Source organism: Dromiciops gliroides, chromosome 1, assembly GCF_019393635.1.
Source record: "Dromiciops gliroides isolate mDroGli1 chromosome 1, mDroGli1.pri, whole genome shotgun sequence".
In the NCBI taxonomy this organism is placed as follows: domain Eukaryota; kingdom Metazoa; phylum Chordata; class Mammalia; order Microbiotheria; family Microbiotheriidae; genus Dromiciops; species Dromiciops gliroides.
This window is the reverse complement of record NC_057861.1, coordinates 666,261,043-666,280,167: the sequence shown is the minus strand read 5'-3', so window position 1 is coordinate 666,280,167 and position 19,125 is coordinate 666,261,043. Positions and strand designations below refer to the sequence as shown.

The 19,125-nt window shown below is 43.7% G+C and overlaps 1 protein-coding gene across 3 annotated transcripts; it reads right to left on the bottom strand.

Moving 5' to 3' along the window:
* Positions 1-120: 120 nt before the first annotated feature.
* On the bottom strand, positions 121-18,313 carry LOC122735555 (ATR interacting protein). 3 transcript variants are annotated; one of them, XM_043977179.1, is made up of 14 exons: positions 18,214-18,313; positions 17,321-17,784; positions 16,292-16,428; positions 14,716-14,886; positions 11,548-11,669; positions 9,870-10,033; positions 8,299-8,394; positions 7,732-7,858; positions 6,646-7,389; positions 3,938-4,080; positions 3,286-3,377; positions 2,697-2,780; positions 796-1,048; positions 121-280 (listed from the first exon to the last, which is right to left on the bottom strand). In XM_043977179.1, the coding sequence occupies exons 1-14, from the start codon at positions 18,258-18,260 to the stop codon at positions 198-200; spliced, it is 2,727 nt and encodes a 908-aa protein (XP_043833114.1). In that variant the 5' UTR covers positions 18,261-18,313; the 3' UTR covers positions 121-197. The 3 variants fall into 3 exon arrangements, with proteins under 3 accessions (XP_043833114.1, XP_043833123.1, XP_043833131.1); XM_043977188.1 differs by having other exon boundaries at positions 18,160-18,228; XM_043977196.1 differs by lacking the exons at positions 121-280; positions 796-1,048 and having other exon boundaries at positions 2,766-2,908.
* Positions 18,314-19,125: the final 812 nt, after the last annotated feature.

The window sequence follows — 19,125 nt, the reverse complement described above, 5'->3', positions numbered from 1 at the left end:
CCTTGTAGTTCTAAATTTTAGGAATCTAGTTTCAGAGGTTCTAATTGCAGAATTAGGAAGGACCCATAAACTAAAAGGGATACAAATAATGATCAGCAATATTCTTTGACGTGTCGATGACATTGATCTTTAATCAGCTGGTGTAATTTTAAAAACTCCTCTATAAAATTCATGTCTAAAGTTGAAAAGCTGGTGGTCTAAGTACCAGCTTGTTGTTTAGGGTCCACGTCAGGGTCATCCAAGTCTGGCTCTGTTCGGCACAGGTCTTCCAGAGCTGCCTCTAAAACAGAAACGAGGGGATTGAGTTATGGTTGGCTTGATTCAAAGCATCAGGGAAAGAACTGCCCTGTTGTTGTGCCCCCTTCAGCAGTGCCTCAAGGACTGCCCTGCCCATTGACCCTTCTGTTCCTCTCCCCTCCCCAACACTCCTAGCATCTGGTCACATTTGAACCTAGGCTTTGGTGATGAGTCAGAACAAGCAGTGAAGGCAGTCAGCAGATGAGAGCACCAGAGCTGGCTCAAGAAACCGTAGACATGGATGAAAATCCCACAGGCCTCAGTGGTTGGGTATAGGAGGGACTGCTAAGCAACATCTTATGAAAGACAAATTGAAACCTGAATGGTCACTGAGGAGAGCATATCTGGAGTTACTACTGGGGGCGCAGAAAGGCAAAGAGCAAGACTGTCCTAGAGGTCTCTCAGCTTCCTAATCAGGGATATGGTCACTATTTTCCTCCCTTTGGCTTCCCAAGGACCAAGAGTCTCTCAGAACTGACAGTGCCCAGCTTCACTCACCTTCATAGTTGGTCCTGTCAGGGAGGCCTCGAAGGAGGGCTTGGATACCAGGAATCACCTGGTCATACTGGTGTAGAACATCCATGCAGTGCACGTGGAATAGTGTGTCTCTCTGGGACAGACTGTGCAGTAACAACAAGGTGTCCCGGAGACACCGGACCATCTGCTTCCTCTGACCCATCTGTACACGGCCTTCTAACCTCCGAATGGTCAGCCACTGTCGGTGTAACATCACTATGAGTGCTTTAACGACCTGGGAAACAAAACGAAGGATAGGGGTTAGTAGTATAAGGGCAATGGAGGAAGATTTCATTGAAGGGTTGGTTTTGAAGGGAAAAAGAATGCTTCCTGTAATTGGTTTCATTTTAAATACTGTGTTTTAATGAATGAATCAACAAGCACATTAATTAATTAAGCATATTATGTACCACATCCCTGTGATAGCTAAATAAAGACAAAAAAGAAACAGTTCATACCCTCAGAAAGCTCATATTCTATTGGAGATGACATGTACATAAAGAAATGCATGTGTACATGTACATGTATCTATGTATATGTACACTATTATATACATACATATATATAAAATGTAGATACAGAATATATACAAATATAAGATTTATTTTGGTGGTGGTCACAGGAAAAGCTTCATGCAAAAGCTGGTGCTTGAGCAGTGTTTTAAAGGAAACAAGGAATTGTAAGAGGCAGAGGGGAGGAGGGAGAATGTTTCGGGAATGGGAATAGCCAATACAAAGGCTCAGAAATGGGAGGTTGGACTATCCTGCGAAGAACAGCAGAAAGGGCAGTTTGGCTGAACTGAAGAGTACAGGATAGGGGCTAATGTATGATAAAGCTGGAAAAGGATGCTGGAGTCAAGTTGTGAAGGTTTTAAATGCCCCACAGTGAAGTTTACACTGGATAAGGAGCAATAAGGAGCCACTGGGGTTTACTAAGCAGGACAATAATACCGTTAGAACGGTGCTTTTGTTTATGGATAGGGCTCAACCAAACTACACTGAACAGACAACTTCCTACTGAGGCCATAAAGGGGAAAAAATTGAAAAACTGAAAAGCACCTTTTTCTGTATTGGGGGTTCTCAGACTTTTTGGTCTCAGGACTCCTTTATTCTTTTATTTATTTATTTATTTTTTTGGTGGTAGGGCAATGAGGATTAAGTGACTTGCCCAGGGTCACACAGCAATAAAAGTGTCAAGTGTCTGAGGCCAAATTTGAACTCAGGTCCTCCTCAATCCAGGGCTGGTGCTTTATCCACTATACCACCTAGATGCCCCCAGGACCCCTTTATTCTTTTAAGAATTACTAATTACCCCCCAAGATAATTTATGTGGGTTATAACAGCCAATATTAACCATACTAGAATTTAAAGCATCACAGTATTATGGAAAGTTTTGACTTTGTAGACCCTCTGAAAGTATCTTGGGGACCCCCTGGGAGGCCTGGACCACACTTGGAGAACCATAGCTCCAGAGGTATGTAAGCACACATACCTCTGTGTATGTGTGTGGGAGCCTGGTGGGAGTCACTGCATTACTGTCTGGGGGAGCTTATGATGCTGATAGCACTATTCGGGAGATCACTGTGTACCTGCTAAGGAGGGTGGCAGGGCCGCTGTACAGTGTAGCCAAACATGAGTTGTACTGAAAAGCAGAAGAATCCATTTTCAGGCACATGAGGGAAGAAGGCCCAGATAGCCTTCTTCCTTCATAAGCAGCACTTGCCACAAGTTCAGTGGAAGCCTTAGTATGCATTATTCTCCTTGCTGAGGAGGGCCAGTGCTGTCAAGGGGTTTGGAGGGAAGGATTAAAGGCTTAGGAAGGGCAATGCCTGGCAACACGAACAGAATGGGGCAAGAATGACATGTACTGCCCCTGGCACTCACCTCCAAGCTGCACTGGCAGTCAGATCCTATAATGGAGATGGGAGAGTCAGGGCTCTGCATGATCTTGGCCAGGAACCACACAGTCTAGGACAAGAGAGCACAAGGACGCAAGGTCCTAGCACAAGCTCTGCAGGCAGGAGCAGGGCCCTTCTAGAGGAACCAGACTTCTCGGGCTGCCCTCCACTGATTCAGCTAACTCAGCAACTGCTTACCTGGACAAAGGGAGGTCCTCCCTGAGTACTAGTGGGTACTCAGAAGCCAAGCCAAGCCAAGCCAAGCCAAATGGAACCCCCCCTTTAGATACCCACCAAGGGAAAGAACAGCACTCACACTCAAAGCCAAGCCTGTTCTGTACTTGGGAACGGATATACAAATGGGCTCCCGTTGTACCAAACTGTCTCCCAACCAAACTGGGACCTCTCTGATGGGGCTCACACCTTACTTATTCTTTCATGTCCCCAACAATGCTCAGGGCTGGGCACTTGTGGCTAAATAAATGAAAGCCTTCTTCCCCTAGGACTTCCTCCTCTAGGAACTCTTCAGCAAGTTCTTGAGGGGTTCTGAAAAGCCAGCAAGTCCTGGTGTTTACCTCTTGTTCCAGCTGAAACCATTGTGTCTCCACAGCTGCTTTATCTGGCCTTGAAGTGATGTACATATACAGCAAGAGGAGAAGACAGGTCTCTGAAAAAAAGGTGTCCATTTCTTTCCCTAAGTAATCATCCCTTTGTTCCCCCCAGCAGGCTCAGGGCAGTTATAAGTGACAATTTCAGACGGTTCGGCAGATGAGATTTGTTACCTCGTGCACTCCTCCTTCCCTTCCAAGACAGGCTACACCCATCCTGACGGTAATAAACTCCCTAACCCCGCCCAGCCTCATCCCTGAAGCCTTCAGGGCCTTCTTGTGGCAGAATCGAGTAGTTCTGATACACAGGAGAGGGAGGGAAACAACAAGCATTTATAGAGCATCTACTGTGTTCCAGACACTTTCTACAATTATTATCTCACTTAATGACCACAATGCCCCTACCAGGCAAGTGCTATCATTGTCCCATTTTATAGTTGAGGAAACGCAAACAGAAGTTAAACAGAGGCTTGCCCAGGGCCGCACAGCCAGTAAGTGTCTGAGGCTGTTTGCTGACTCCAGGCCCAGGGCTCTATCCAGGGCTCTATCAGCTTTCTTGAGCATACCATACTCTGCTTCTGCCACCACAGCCCCTAAATATCCAAAAATGCCCTTTTACCTGATTGGGAGCAGAGCTGAGGAGCTAATTTCTCATGGTCACCGAGTAGGGACAGAAGATGAACAGTCAGGAGGACAGCTGACAGATGGGCGGTTGAGGAAAGGCACTGGAGTAACCCGTGGCTACTCAGCACACACTGGAACCTGGAAAACAAAGAAAACAGGGATGCCGTACCAATCAAAACCTCTGTGCTACAGGACAGCCCACAGTCTCCTCATGGTCCGATCTTTTATCTCATTAGAGGATAAAAGAGCAGCTGGATTCTCAGGATGAAGGCAGCGCAAAGCCTATTCCCCAGCAGGCCTCCAGCACGCAGAGAGGGAATAGAGAGCAAATGAAGTGTTTCCATGTCCTTTGGGCTCTTCATTCCCGCAATGAGGGGGAATGCAAGGTATAACACAAAGAGCTTTAGCCGGGTATTCGGTAGTTGCTATCCTACCTCTGTCACTACAACCCTTCTCTAGGCCTGTCTTCTTTAAAAATAACACTGGAGGGGCAGCTAGGTGATGCAGTGGATAGAGCACCGGCCCTGGATTCAGGAGGACTTGAGTTCAAATCCAGCCTCAGACACTCAACACTTACTAGCTGTGTGACCCTGGGCAAGTCACTTAACCCTGATTGTCTCACTAAAAAAAATAAAAATAAACAAATAAATAAATAAAAATAACACTGGACTAGATGATCACTAAGATCTCTTACAACTCTGACATCATGTGAAATAAAGGACAAGCCAGACCAGCTATGGAGATGAACAAACACAAAGATGCAGCCTTAGCCATCCTGGGCCCCCTGAGGTTTTTCCCCACTTGTACAAAACATTGTTAACCTATGCCCTGGCCTACTTCCAGACCACAGCATGTGGGAGGTGCAGATCTGACAACAGATTGAGGCCCTCGTGGAATCACGCATTTAGAAGGGAGAGGCATTTCTTCCTTGTAACAAGAGTAAGGAGTCTGCACTGTAATTCATGCCCCAAAACAGTGTGCCAACTTGGGGATTACTGCTGTAGTAGGGGTCCTAATGGTTTAATCAAGGCTAAGGGAGAACTTTGGATAGTGCATTTCTGGATCCACTGGGCCCTGGTACCAAAGTGGCCACAGGGGGGAAGGTTCCTTGTTTGTAAGTTACTAGGAGAGCCTGAAGATGTAGTTCTGGCTTCCTCCAGGCCTACAGGGAGCAAAGAGGATGAGCCCAAAGGGGGCTGGTGGAATCTAACTGCTTGAATGAGGAAGGAAAGCACCTGTGAGGCTGAAGACTACATGGTGACCACAGGACTCCAGCTCCATTCCAAGCACCAATCTCTGCCTCTGCATGAGAGGTAGAGCAGTGTTGGGCTTTCCAGTATCCATGTGGTTATAAGAATATGCACTGCATGTTTTCGTGTAGAAAATGTGACATAATAGGGTATTTCTCATCAAGCAATAACAATGTAACAACTTACAAAGGTTTTAGTTTCAAGACTAGGACATTTTAGGTTAAAACAAATCACAGGACAAATTCCTTATAGTTTTGACTCTGTGACCTGAAATTTGCTATACTAAATAGTGGTACTACTTTAGATCTTTTTCTTACAGGCTTTGGAAAGTGGTTTTTAGAGACCATCAATGAGACATAAGTGGGCTGGCTGTTAATCACCCAAAGAATATAAGTTAGAATAATTCACTTTTACATAACATCAGTTTGTGTTGCTTGAAGTCTAGAATTGCAGTGGGTCCTGTGAGACTGAAGTAACGACAAGAACAAAACTACCAGAGTACATTCTCATTGTCTTCTACTGAATTGTTGTTGAACTGAGGTGCTTCAGAATCATACCACCTCAAAATGCTATAGCTAGCAGGAACCCAAAGGATCACTAATCCAATCGCCTCATTTCACTGATGAAGTTACTAAAACCTGGAGATCCTAACATTTGCCAAAGGTCACGCAGCAATTTGACCCATGGCAAATCCAGATGTTGTTTTTGTTGTTAATGTTGTTTTTGTTGGATTCAACTAAGGAAAATATCATAGTCTCATAACAGTACCAAGTCCAGAATGACGGACAGAACAAGGACCAGTAACTTGGCACAGACTTCTGGTAAATTAACTTATGTGATCTAACATAGGAACCAGCAACCTTAACAACTACATCCAGAGATGGATTCATCACATACCATGACGGATGCAGGCTATCAAACATTGTTACTCTCTGCCCAGACACTGGAAATGGACATTTATGTCTCAAATTAGATTTTTCCTCTGAAGCTCTTTGTATATGCTGTGGCATATAGTCCCCATCTTACCTGTCATACAGAGTTAAACAAAAGTCATCCCCTTTCCCTTCTCTCTTGAAGATAAGAGCACTCCCTATAAGTATAATAGAACACCAGTCTCCAAGTCAGAAGAGCTAGGTGGGAGTCCAGATTCTACCCCTTCATACCTGTGTACCCATGGGCACATCATATGCCCCTTTGCCTTCTCTGAGGTGCAACTTTCTCATCTGCAAAAGGGGTAATAATAATCCCACCATGTACCTCATAGGGCTTTTTCAAGGATCAGATGAAATGCCACAAGTGCTTTGTGACCATAAACTGTCTTCCAAAACTACACTTTATAACCATGCAGATATGGATTAAATTAAGAACACAAATGTAAACTACTAGTGACAGCACATCCTATTTGCACAAAGTTCAGGACTGCAGAGAAACTTGATTCCTATCTGCTTTTTACCTGGGCAATAAATCAAATGCACAGTTTTCAGCTAATTTCACCAAAACTTTAAGGCACTGGTTCAGGATTCTAACTTGTAGGTGACCTGTTGGAGCAGAGGAGAAAGACATCAAGTGAAAGAGCATCTTCAACAATGGATGTTGGTCCTGACTATTCACAGTCTCCTCTGGGGCATCTGTCAGCTGTTCTTCCACCATGGGGTTTTCTGATGTCTTCCCATGACTCCTTCTGCACACAGGCTTCTCACTCCCTCCTAGGGCAGGATCCTCTCCATCAGTGGCATCTCTTCTCTCTCCTATTGAGAGTAATGTTTGAACAACAGCCCCACTGTAACACACCAGGTGCTGAAGAATGCTGAGGGCCACCACAGTGAACCCTTCCAGAGCTGACAAGGAATCCTCTGTGCTGGACTCTATGTTGCTGCTCACTCGGGAGGAGCAGGCTGATGTGTCCCCAGAACTGTTCCTTTTCACTGTGGCTACAGCCTGCAGAGTCTGGCAGTAGAGGTCAATGTAGTACCTCACAAGGGGGAGAAGGTGCACAGCCCCTGGGAGCTGGCAGAGGTGAGTGACAGGAGAGGGCTTCCTGTTCCCCTCAGTAAGACCTTCATCCGATGAACCGTCATCCCTGGCAATCAAGTTTAGTCCTGTGATGGCCAGGCTCTGGGCTTCTCTCAGGGATGAGGCAGAGAAGGGGCCTTCTCGAGAACATGTGGCCCAGATGTTTGACATTCCTGATGAAGCACTAAGAAGAAAGCACAAAAGAGGGCAGTTCACTGTGAGACAGAATATTAATGTTCTGTACAAAGTCGGCATGTACTTGTTAAATGTTTGTTCTATGGTAATATGTGACACTGCATGGCATCATGATCCCAACCTGGGAGGAAGCAGTGTGTGCTGCAAGCAGGCCCAACCATAGCCAAGAGGCCCCCAAGCACATTCTCTACCGAACTTAGCCTATCCATCCACCCAGAATGCACATGGGCCAGTAAGGATAAGGCCGGCTAAGCGCCACAGCTGTAGGTACTCAGAAAGAATGTTCACCAGTCCTTTCCTGAGAGGAGCTGCTCAGAAGCTGTACACTTACCCACCCAATCTTGAAGACTGGAAGAAGCCAGCAGGGGCTTCAGGATGACTGCTCAGAAGATGACACAGACCTAGGGAAGCCCCTGGGGTCAAAGGCTGTTTCAGAAGCAAGTTTATCAAAACTGAACCTGCAGGAGATAAAGGAGGTTGAATTGATCTTGATGGGAAGCGTTTTCTAGGGCATCCATGTCCACACTGAAAACCCCTTGTATGTTAAGATGTTTGAGTTTCCTGTATAAACCTGCTTGAATAAATTTAACAAAAAAGGCCTCTGTCCTTGCTGTTCATTTCCCATTTTTAAAAGTCTGTTTAAAGGACTGTTTAAAGGCTTAAGGCACCCATCTGATCCTCAGTTTCCAGGCAAGTTAGAGAAGGAAGAAAATTCTACTGTGGGCTGCTCTTCCTCCTCACCAACCTTTCCCTTCCTCTAACAAATGGGAACCATCCCTTTGCAAATTACATCCTGGAATTTTCTGTGGGGCTGGCTGGAGCAGCTTGAGAAAGGGATGCCTTAAGGAAAGCGGTCTTGGCTATGGTGTCCAGTGTCAGGGACTACTAACTTCAGTACCTTGAGTGTTTGGTCGCTGAACAGAACTGGAAGTAAGATTTCTTTGTGTCTCCTCCTGTCTTACAGATTCATTTCCCAAGTTGTGGGTTTTATTGTCTGAAACAAGAAGCACAAATTGTAGGCTCTGTACAAAACACACAACAGCCCAGAAACTCTTGGCTCAATGTACATGTGATGAATGCCACCTTAGAGAGAGGCAGTAAGCAACTTAATCAATCAGCCCCATTAAACCCTTTAGACAATCCCAAAGTCAGAATGAAACAAGAACTAAGTCTTCTAGAAAAGCTTTAACATTTTCAGCTCCACAACTGAAGAAAGAAAATTCACTGCATGTAATGAAGAAGAAAATGAAATTTGTCATTTCTTCTTAACTGAACTATAGACAGACACTAAATTGCAGCTAACTGCTTTTTCTGAGTCAGGTGTCAAAAATATGAGGAAGTCACACACAGGGAGCTTTTAGGAGGTAAAGATGTTATCAAGAAGGAATATAAGGATTCTGTATCATAACTAGGTTAAGAGAATGGAAAGAAAGGCATTTTAAAATGGACTTAAGTTTCGTTTAATCCACAGTTCTTTATCTCCTAGTCACAAAGGGTTGATAGGAAATAGCCTAGACAGTAGTCTCAAAAGGAACCCCTACCACTGGCAGCTTGTCTCTGCCCCAAAAAAGGAGCAGCATCCCTTCAAACCTTTACTGAGAACCAACCAGAACAAAGTTGTTGCATATTGCCCCTCTTCTTTGTAGGCCATGGCCAATGAGTCACCAAGTGCTGTTGATGCTACCTCTCCACTGTCTCTGATACCTGCTGCCACCTCTCCACTCCCACTGCCACCACTCAAAACAGACCCTCAATACCACTCACTGGGAATACTGCACCAGCCTCCTTCCCACTTCTACTATTCCTTCTCTAAATCCAGCCTTTATACCAGTGCCAAATTCATCTTCCTTATATACAGATCTGTTATTAGTGCTTTACTCAAAACCCTTTTATGACTCCTTAATGCTTAACAAAAAAGTACCAATACCCCAGCCTGGCATTCATAGCCTTCCACAATGAGACGCCTTCTAATCTTATTTTATAATACTCTCTTCCATGTATGCTGTAATTTTAACTGGATTATTTCCCTCACACATAGCCTATAATCTCTCATCTCCATGTTTTTGCTTACCCTGTTCCCTATTCCTGGAAAGCTTCCCTCCCTCTCTCTTCTCTCAGTCTCTGTCTTTTGAAATTTTAGCCCTTCTTCAATGTCTGGTTCAAATGACACCTACTTCTAGAAGCCTGCTCTATATTCCCACTCCAAGCCTGATATCTTTCCTTCTTCCAACCTCACACATCTATCCTTTTAATATCCACTTCTGTACTAGTTATTTTATATTTATTGCACATTATTGTGTGTATGGGTTGTAGTGTCCTATGAGGAATGCAGACAACATGAGGTCAGTGATCATATTTTAATATCTTTCTTCCAGAAGCTGGAACCTAGTAGGCACTTAATACCTGATTACTGAATGAAAGAATGAATGAAAACCAATTGTGTTTCTAGAATGTTTGGTTAGTACTTACCCTCTCTGTAGGATAGAGCCAAGACACAGGACTGTGCTGATGACTGACAGGGATGGGGAGGGGAAGTGCTGGCATTGAAGGACTCCTTCGTAGGAAAAGATGATTTTCCAATTTGTGGAGAGCAAGCTTCTTGCTTTATAACTCTGGAAGGGCTTTTCCTAGGACTAGAAAAAGTTAAATCAAATTTGGAAATAATGATTCCATTGAAATCAGTTCAAAATATTAAGTAACAAAAATTTTCAAAAGTCATGCTAGAAAACATTTCGTGACAAGATATTTTTCTCCTTGCCAAATTCAGTATAAGGTCTTGACTATTATATTTGTCCCACTCTTGAGACAATATTTTGCGCTTGCAAAGTGCAAGACATTTTGTATTCACTTGGTAATAAAAGTAGACTGGGCCTTTCTAGTCAGCTAAGAATATTATCCACATTTATTACTTAGTTTCATCAAACCATCTCCTCTCTGTAGAGAAACCATTACCTCAGTATTTAAGGACTGAAATATAAGACTCAAGAAAAAGGAGGTAAAGCTAATATTGGGAGGATGTGTATAGTGCCTGCTACCCTGAAACATAAGGGGAAATCTAGGAAGTTTTTTTGCAAATTCCAATTTCTTTAAGGCCGAGGATAGTTTTGCTTTGTTTCCTCCAATGCACAGAAACCTGGGCTTTAGATGAGAAAATGAGGGATTATGGCAACTCTTATGGCACTATGCTGATGCATTGTAGAAGGAGGGTGATGGAGCTGCTGCAGGGACAAAGCCCTGAGCCTTGAAGCACTCTCACCTGAACCAGCCATGTGCTCCTCAGATGCAAACTGAGAAAGGTACTCATGCCATATTCATTTGAGAATATATGCTTCAGATACCAATAAACCCAATGCCAGAACAAGACTTTTTTTTTTGGTGAGGCAACTGGGGTTAAGTGACTTGCCCAGGGTCACACAGCTGGTGAGTGTCAAGTGTCTGAGGCTGGATTTGAACTCAGGTCCTCCTGAATCCAGGACCAGTGCTTTATCCACTGAGCCACCTAGCTGCCCCTTCCTATGTTTTTTTATGTGCATAGGATTAATTTAGAAAATAAGAAAGTGGTAAAACAGGCACTTAAGTTGAAAAGGAATGGAGGAGGTTGCTAAAAAGAAGTGTGAGTGCCAAGACAACAGATGAGAATAGATATTCTAATTAGTCAGGTCTGAGTCACCTTAGGTTTAGATTTGAATCTCTATTCTTTAAAAAATTTTGAAAGATTCAAAAAGCGTTTGCAGAACAAATCATTTTAGTTTAAGCAAATCTAATTTTTTTTGTTGGGGGGGGCAGGGCAATGAGGGTTAAGTGATTTGTCCAGGGTCACACAGCTAATAAGTGTCAAGTGTCTGAGGCCATATTTGAACTCAGGTCCTTCTGAATCCAGGGCCGGGGCCCTATCCACTCACCTAGCTACCCCAAGCAAATTTAGTTTTGAGCCACTACGATTACTCAAAGTCTGGTGCAACCTGAACAGCATGAAGGTGCTAAGCCTTTCCAATGTGAAGTCAAAGCTCCTGACTAGGGGTGGTGATCCAGATTGTTGGAGTCTTCCTCAGGAAACGGCTGTTAATGACCCTTGCTCAGGACTCTCTGTTGGACTTTTATTAAATAAGGCCAAAGGTGCCTTCTCTTTCTACAGGACAGACTGTACCTGACATGGGAGACAGACTGGGCAGTGGCAGCTTTACTGGCTTTCCCACTGTTCTGCAGCTTAGTCTTCAATTCATTCATCTCGGCATCTTTAAACTGAAGTTCTGACTGCAGCGACTGGAGCTAGAAGGCAAGAGATAGTCCGTCCATTCAACAAATACTCTTTAAGTACCTATTGGTAAAATACACTATGTTAGGTGATGGGTACACAAGACATAAATGAAAACATGCTGTGGATGAGTGGGTTCGGGTGCCCAGACTATCTTTAATACTAACCTCAAGATTTCAGTCTTGAACTAGAAAAGGGAAACCAATAGAAAACAATGACAGGAATTTGCTGTAAGGAAACTAACTATATCTAATGATCCCAATTTCTAGTCTTGTTTCTGAATCTGGGCAAGCATTAATACTTTAAAAAAAAAAGTGATTTCCAAAGCCCCATGATATATATAGCTCAAACAGTTAGCATCTCCTTGCAGTGCATAGCCTCTGTAGGAGGCTTAAACAAAATGGGGTAGGGGCAGCTAGGTGGTGCAGTGGATAGAGCACCAGCCCTGGAGTCAGGAAGACTTGAGTTCAAACCTGGCCTCAGACACTTCACACTTACTAGTTGTGTGACCCTGGGCAAGTCACTTAACCCCAACTGCCTCACCAAAAAAAGAAAGAAAGAAAGAAAGGAAGGAAGGAAGAAAGAAAGAAAGGGGGTAGCTCAGCTGCAATTGTAGGAGTTTGAAACTGTTGATAAAACTGAGAGTCTGTGTATAACCTAAGTTTTATGCACAGAGGAAAGCTAAAGTGCAGGAAATCATTACATGAGGAGGCCCTGTATATTAAATTTACTGGTGTGAAGCCCCCTCTAGGAAGCCCTAAATCTGGAACTTTATATGCCCAATGTGATTTTTTTTTTTTTGGTTTGCTTTTTTTGCGGGGCAATGAGGGTTAAGTGACTTGCCCAAGGTCACAAAGCTAGTGTCAAGTGTCTGAGGCCGGATTTGAACTCAGGTTCTCCCGAATCCAGGGCCGGCACTTTATCCACTGCGCCACCTAGCTGCCCCCAATGTGATTTTAACAGCAAATCTGGAAAAGCCACAAGAGCGCAACCAAAGATTTTTTTTTGGTTCTTTTTCACAAAAGTATTTTATTATTTTCCACTTACATGTCGATAGTTTTCAACATTTGTTTTTATAAGATTTCTAGTTTCAAATTTTTCTCCCTCCCTCTCCTCAAGACAGCAAGCAATCCGATATAGGTTATATATGTACAATCACATTAAACATATTTCTGCATTAATCATGCTGTGAAAGAAGAATCAGAGCAAAAAGGAAAAACCTCAAAAAAGAAAAACACAAAAAAATAGAAATAGTATGGTTCAATCTGCATGTAGATTCCTTAGTTCTTTTTTTCTGGATTTGGAAAGCATTTTCCATGAGTCCTTTGGAACTATCTTGGACCACTGTATTGCTAACAAGAATCAAGTCTATCACAGTTAATCAACATACAATGTTGTTGATACTGTGTACAAGGTTCTCCTGGTTCTGCTCATCTCACTCAGCATTAGTTCATGTAAGTCCTTCCAGGTTTCTCTGAAATCTGCCTGCTCATGGTTTCTTTTTTTGTTTTTTTTTGCGGGGCAATTGGGGTTAAGTGACTTGCCCAGGGTCACACAGCTAGTAATTGTTAAGTTTCTGAGGCCAGATTTGAACTCAGGTACTCCTGAATCCAGGGCCGGTGCTCTATCCACTGTGCCACCTAGCTGCCCCTGCTCATGGTTTTTTACAGCACAATAGTATTCCCTTACATTCCTATACCACAACTTGTTCAGCTATTCCCCAATTGATGGGCAACCCCTCAATTTCCAATTCCTTGCTACCACAAAAAGAGCAGCTATAAATACATGTACACGTGGGTCCTTTTCCCGTTTTTATGATCTCTTTGGGAAAAAGACCTAATAGTGGTATTGCTGGGTCAAAGAGTATACACAGATTTATAGCCCTTTGGGTATCATTCCAAATTGCTCTCCAGAATGGCAACCAGAGATTTTAAACTAAATTCAGCAGGAAACTGTCATGGAATGGAAATATCAGATCTGGACCCAGGAGATCTGGGTTCTGACACTTATTAGCTATATGATCATGGGCAAGTCTCTTAGCTTCTCTGAAATTCATCTGTAAAATGGAAATAATGACAGAGAGATGACAAACTCAACAAATACATATCTGGATTTGGCTGGTGAGGCAATTTGCTTTATTTGACTGCCTATTTGTTACAAAAGTTTATTTTGTTGTTATTTAATGGGGTGGGGAGGAGAGAAAGGAGAGAGGAAGGCAAAGAATAAATGCTTGCTAATTAATATAGTAGAAAAAAAATGAACATTATTTTACAATTTTTATAGATCAGTGTAATGTCCAGGGGTTTGTGGCCAATGTTTTTTTCTATAATGATGCTCTGGGCCTAGTACAGTTTATTTGTTAAATTCTCAAGCATACTTTGGTGTTTGTGTTTGTAATAAGATTTGTTATGATAGTGAGTTTCTGGTGTATTATTTTAACCACTTGGTCATATTTTTCTAGGTATTCAGTAGGTTCTAATTTTTTAAAAAACTGCAGTGTTATGTCTTACTGTTTTCTACTATTTCCTTGTAATACCTGAATCAACATAGGTCTGGGCCTCTTTTTCTAAATTCTGGAAGCAATAACCTGATCATGAACTGCTATCACAAACTCCTCTGTTTCTATAAACATGAATGACTTAGCCATGTGTTTGATGTTTCTTGGTCAAAATATTGAGTTCATCTGAATAATGCCTATGGATTCTACTGTGTGTCTAAATCATTTCATAGGCTCCATCTGGAGGTAAAATATTCTCAGTTTCATTAAACAAATTTAGTGATGAATATGTATTTGTCATCAATTCAATTCAATAGACATTTGTTAAACGTCCTCTAAGTGCCTGGTACTATATTAAGCCCTGGGGACACAAAGAAGACAAAGGAAGACAGTTCCTGCCCCCGAGAAACTTATATTCTAAGCAGGAAAGACAATACACATTTGATTGTAACCCTAATTCTTTCTCCTTCAATAAAATGAAGGAACTCTGGATGAACTCTAAGCAAAAGGGCTGTTTTGTGATAGAGTAAAGCTGACATCAGAAACAACAGACAGCAAATTACCTTTTTGGAGAATTCTTTTTCTTTGTCATTGAGAGCCTGAATTTTTTCCTGTTCAAGAAGGAAATGTGACCGTTTCTTTTCTTCTAGATTGGACTCTGTGTGATGCAATGAGTCTCTTAAGATTTTAATTTCTCCATTTTTAATGAGGATTTCCTCTTGCATTGCTTTCATCTGTAAAACCCAAATTAATCTTATGAGATAATACCAGAGGAAAAGAGACATATATACTTAAAAGCTATATGTAATTATGATCTCAGGTTAAGGAAAGAGAAAAGTTACACATATAAAAGTACAACTAAATATACATGCACACACAAAGGAGTTAACTAGATGGCTCAGTGGATAGAGTGCTGGGCTTGGGGTCAGGAAGACCTGAGTTCAAATTCAGTCTCTAGCTGTGTGACCCTGGGAAAGTCACTTAACTTCTGTTTACCTTAATCTACTGGAGAAGGAAATGGCAAACCACTCCAGTATCTTTGCCAAGAAAACCCCATATGGGATCAGGAAGAGTTGGACATGAGTGAACAACTGAACAGCAGCACAAACTAAATGTTGATGCAATGCTTCAAGTGCTAGAGACCATGAAAATTCTGTTGAAATGAAAAGCTTTGAAATCAGCTCAGCTTCTCTAAGTCAGAAAATAGACACAAAACATTAGAGTAGATGGGTAAGATGGTAGAGGAAGATTGTTCTGCCTACTTTACCCCTTAATCAAGACAAGCTTCTGAACTAGCTTTACAGATAGGCTTGTGTCCATTTTCATCAGTCAGACAAAGAAAGGCAACACAGTATGCTGGAAAAAGTATTGGAATTGAAGCTACTATATGCTTTCAAGCAAGTCATTTTATCTTTCAAAGCTTCAGTGCCCTCATTTGTAAAATGGGATTAATGATCTTCCAGTACCTATTCTATATTGTCTTTGTGAAGAAAGCATTTTATAAATCTTAAGACCCTATACAAATGTGAGCTACTATTATGACTGAACTGGCCTCACACCAACAGGACAGGAAATAAATCAACAAGCATTTCTGTGTTTACTGTGTGCCAGGTACTATGTTAAACACTGGTGATACAAAGATACAAAAAGAATTTCTCAAGGAATTTGCATTCTACTGAGGAGACAGCATGTCCCTCTATAGGTATATACAAGATATATACAAAATAGATACAAGGTACATTTAGAAGGGAGGCACTAGCAGCAAAGAGAACCAGGAAGGCCCTTCTGTAGAAGGTGGCACTTGAAGTGAGTCTTGAAGAAAGTCAAGGATTTTAAAGTATGGAAATGAGTAGAGAATACATTCTAGTCACAGGAGACAGTCAATGCAAAGGAAGGGGGGAAGGGAACATGAAGCAGGACAGTATGGATGGACTGAAGAGTTAGAGAAATATAAAGACTAGAAAGAAGCCAGGCTGAGAAGAGCTTTGCATGCTAAATGGAGGAGTGTATATATTTGATCCTAGAGGCAACAGAAGCCACTAGATTTTATTGAGTGGGTGTGAGGGTAGGGGAAAGAAGGAGGGAGTAGGTAGTCAAATCTGCATTACTAAGCAGCAAAGAACACTCTGCATCACTTACCTTTTCTTTTAGTTTTTCATGTTGTGCTTTAAGTTTTTCAAATTCAGAAACATCTTTAGCTATAATCTTTTCTCTGCTTTTCTCTGAAGGAGTTTTACTTCTGGACATACCATCTTGTTCAGGAAATGTAGGGATTCCTGCCAGTAAGAATTTACCTATATTATGTCTGAATCCAGATATAATGAAAAGAACCATTTGTCACTGTGGATAAGCGGCAGGGAATCCCCAGCTTATGGAGACATGAAATTTACAAATGATCCCATATGTTAAATACCCCTACCCCATATCCATTGTCCTGACAAGAGATGGAACTGGAGCTCCCACTCTGCTGTCTGAAGGAGTTAGTGCCCTTGAAGCTCCAGTTCTAATAAAACCAAATGGTGGTTTGATTTTATGGTACCATTAGTATTATACATTAGGCTTTGGTGAGATGGCCTGGGGACCTGATCACCTCCCTAGTACCTGAGACAATGTTTAGAGGTCAGCTGTTGATTACTTGAAACACAAACTTTTGGAATACAACCCATTCCCAACTTGCAAACTGCATGTGTGAGATGACAGGAGTCAGGAAGGTGAGTAAACCTGTGGAAACATGCTTAACTTTATTTCACACTCAAACTCATCATGCTGTCTATTTTCCAGAATCTGATTTGAGTGTTTCCACATCAGAAAAAAGATGAATCATTTCAGTTCCTCCATTAATATTGATATCAACTAAAGAATATCTAGTCTCAGAAAGAGAGTGAGGTAGAGTGGACTAGCAGTCAGAAAGACTTGGGTTCAAATCCTCATCCTGATATACTTACTATCTGTGTTACCATTGGGAAATCACTTAAACACTCTGGATTTAGGCTTCTTCACCTGCAAAATGGGAATAATACTGGTAGTACCTACCTAACAGGGTTGCATAAGGACCAAATGATAAAATGAACATATAGATCCTTGGAAACTTAAAGAACTATACAGAAATGAGCTATTATTAGTATGACTGATTTTCCATTCCCCCAGGGTCAAATTCAGTGTACATACCAAAGGAATATCTTGCTGTGCTATCATTTCTGGGGAGCTCCAAATGCCCCACGCTTTGACTAGAGCTTCTAGCAGATGAGGAGGTAGACGACCTTGAGGCAGAATTTGTATTCAGTAGGGCCTTACAGTCTAAACCTTGAGTCAAAGCTTGGGATGCAATGATATCAATTTCCTCCAGATCATCCGCTGTAAACTCTTCGTTGTATCCAAAGGAATCGTCTGTCTCCTTGAAATCAGTAACATCGAGGCTCCTGGACCGCTTATTAGGTGGAGAAACCCCTGGAGGGTCCTCCCTGTTATCTCTGCCCTGGTGGTGGTGATGAAGGCCGTGTAACTGTGCAGTGGTCCTCTTCTTGGCCCCCAGGAAACGGTGCCCCGAGTTCCCTGCCATTGGTGCTTTTCTGGAGAAATGGCCTGACACCCTGACACTCTGAAGATTCCTGGGTGGGAAGATGTGGGGCTGGCTGAAGGGAAGAGCGGTAGACATGTGATGGATTGGGATAAAGGAAAAAGAGAGGTTTGATCCAGATCTCTAGGGCTTAAGAAAAAAGAGAAGCCATCCTGCCTTCTGTCACATCTCAACGAGAATCATTCTGACAGTCGTGCCCTACCTACGCCCTCCCCACCTGTCTTCTCTCTCTTCCTCCCCATCTCCCCGGGCATCGTTCCCTTCCTTCTCCCATCCCTCCGTCACACTGGTGCTCTCCTCCCCCATCCTGTCACCCCTCCCCCACCGGTCCCCTCCCCATCTCCGCCACCCCTTCCCACACCTGCCCTCTCTCCAACCCTCCTCCACCAGTCGTCTCCTCATTCCTCCCTCCCGGCCGCTCCTCCCCTACCTCTCTCCCCATCCCGGACACGAGCCCGCTCTCGGACTAGAGGCGGCCACTCACCTCAGTTCTGCCGCCGTCGCTACCACCCCCTGCCAATCATTGCGCATGGCCTGCCTCCCTACCGCACCGACCAATAAGGTCCCGGGTTCCAGGCGCGAGGTTGAACTCCCGGCAGGCCTGGGGATGGGTAGGCGGGCGCTTCCGAGTGACGATACAGCGTCGCCGGCGGCCTTGTGCTGGGCGCGCGATGATGACGTAAGGAGGTGGGGAAGAGGTGGGGCAGCGCCGGGGCTGGCCTTAGGTGCCTAGTAAAAGCTTGGGAGCTTTGGCGGCGAAAGCCATGGCGGGAAGGATTGTGGGAAATAGAAGTTGGTGGGTGTTTGTGTGTGTGTGTGTGGGGGGGGTACATGTTCCGAGGGAGAGGGGGGCGGCGCTTTGAGGTCAGCTGAGCCCTCGGGTGGGTGTGCGAATGCCGCTCTTTCCGGGTCCCTGAGCATCTCCAGAGTCCCAGCCGGGAGAGGAGGGCGAGGGTGGAGGTCGCAGCTAACTGTGCTCCCAGAAACGTCACCTTCCTCCGGGACTCTACATCCATAAGGTTCCCCTTCCCTCGTCGGGATGCTGCCTCATGACGAACGGGACCCGCGCCCAGGACGGCGCCTCAAGGGCCGGCCTCCGAGGGCGGGCCGGGCGCCCCGAGCCTCTGACTTGTGCAGTATCCCCAGTGTGTCTGCGCTGGTTCCGTAACCTAGTAGCTAGTGCTTCATTCATTCATTCATACGCCCACTCTCATTGTTCCTCTTGGGGACGAATATACGAGAAAAAGCCGCGTGGGCCCCATCTTCCTGGAAAGGGCTTTTGATCTCCGTCTTCCCGACGCAGAGTGGGGCAGGGAGGGGCTTATTTTGGGTTCCGATAAAACCGGGGAGCTCCCAGGCCCCCGCTGAGTGGCCTTAATCTAGTTCTTTAACCTTT

Excerpts from the sequence above, each read along its gene's own strand:
- LOC122735555 (XM_043977179.1), bottom strand. The coding sequence starts at position 18,260 with ATGCGCAATGATTGGCAGGGGGTGGTAGCGACGGCGGCAGAACTGAG. Across the intron at positions 14,887-16,291 it reads ATGAAAAACTAAAAGAAAAG|ATGAAAGCAATGCAAGAGGA; the intron begins GTAAGTGATGCA and ends TGGGTTTTACAG. Across the intron at positions 7,390-7,731 it reads CAGTCTTCAAGATTGGGTGG|TGCTTCATCAGGAATGTCAA; the intron begins GTAAGTGTACAG and ends CTTTCTTCTTAG.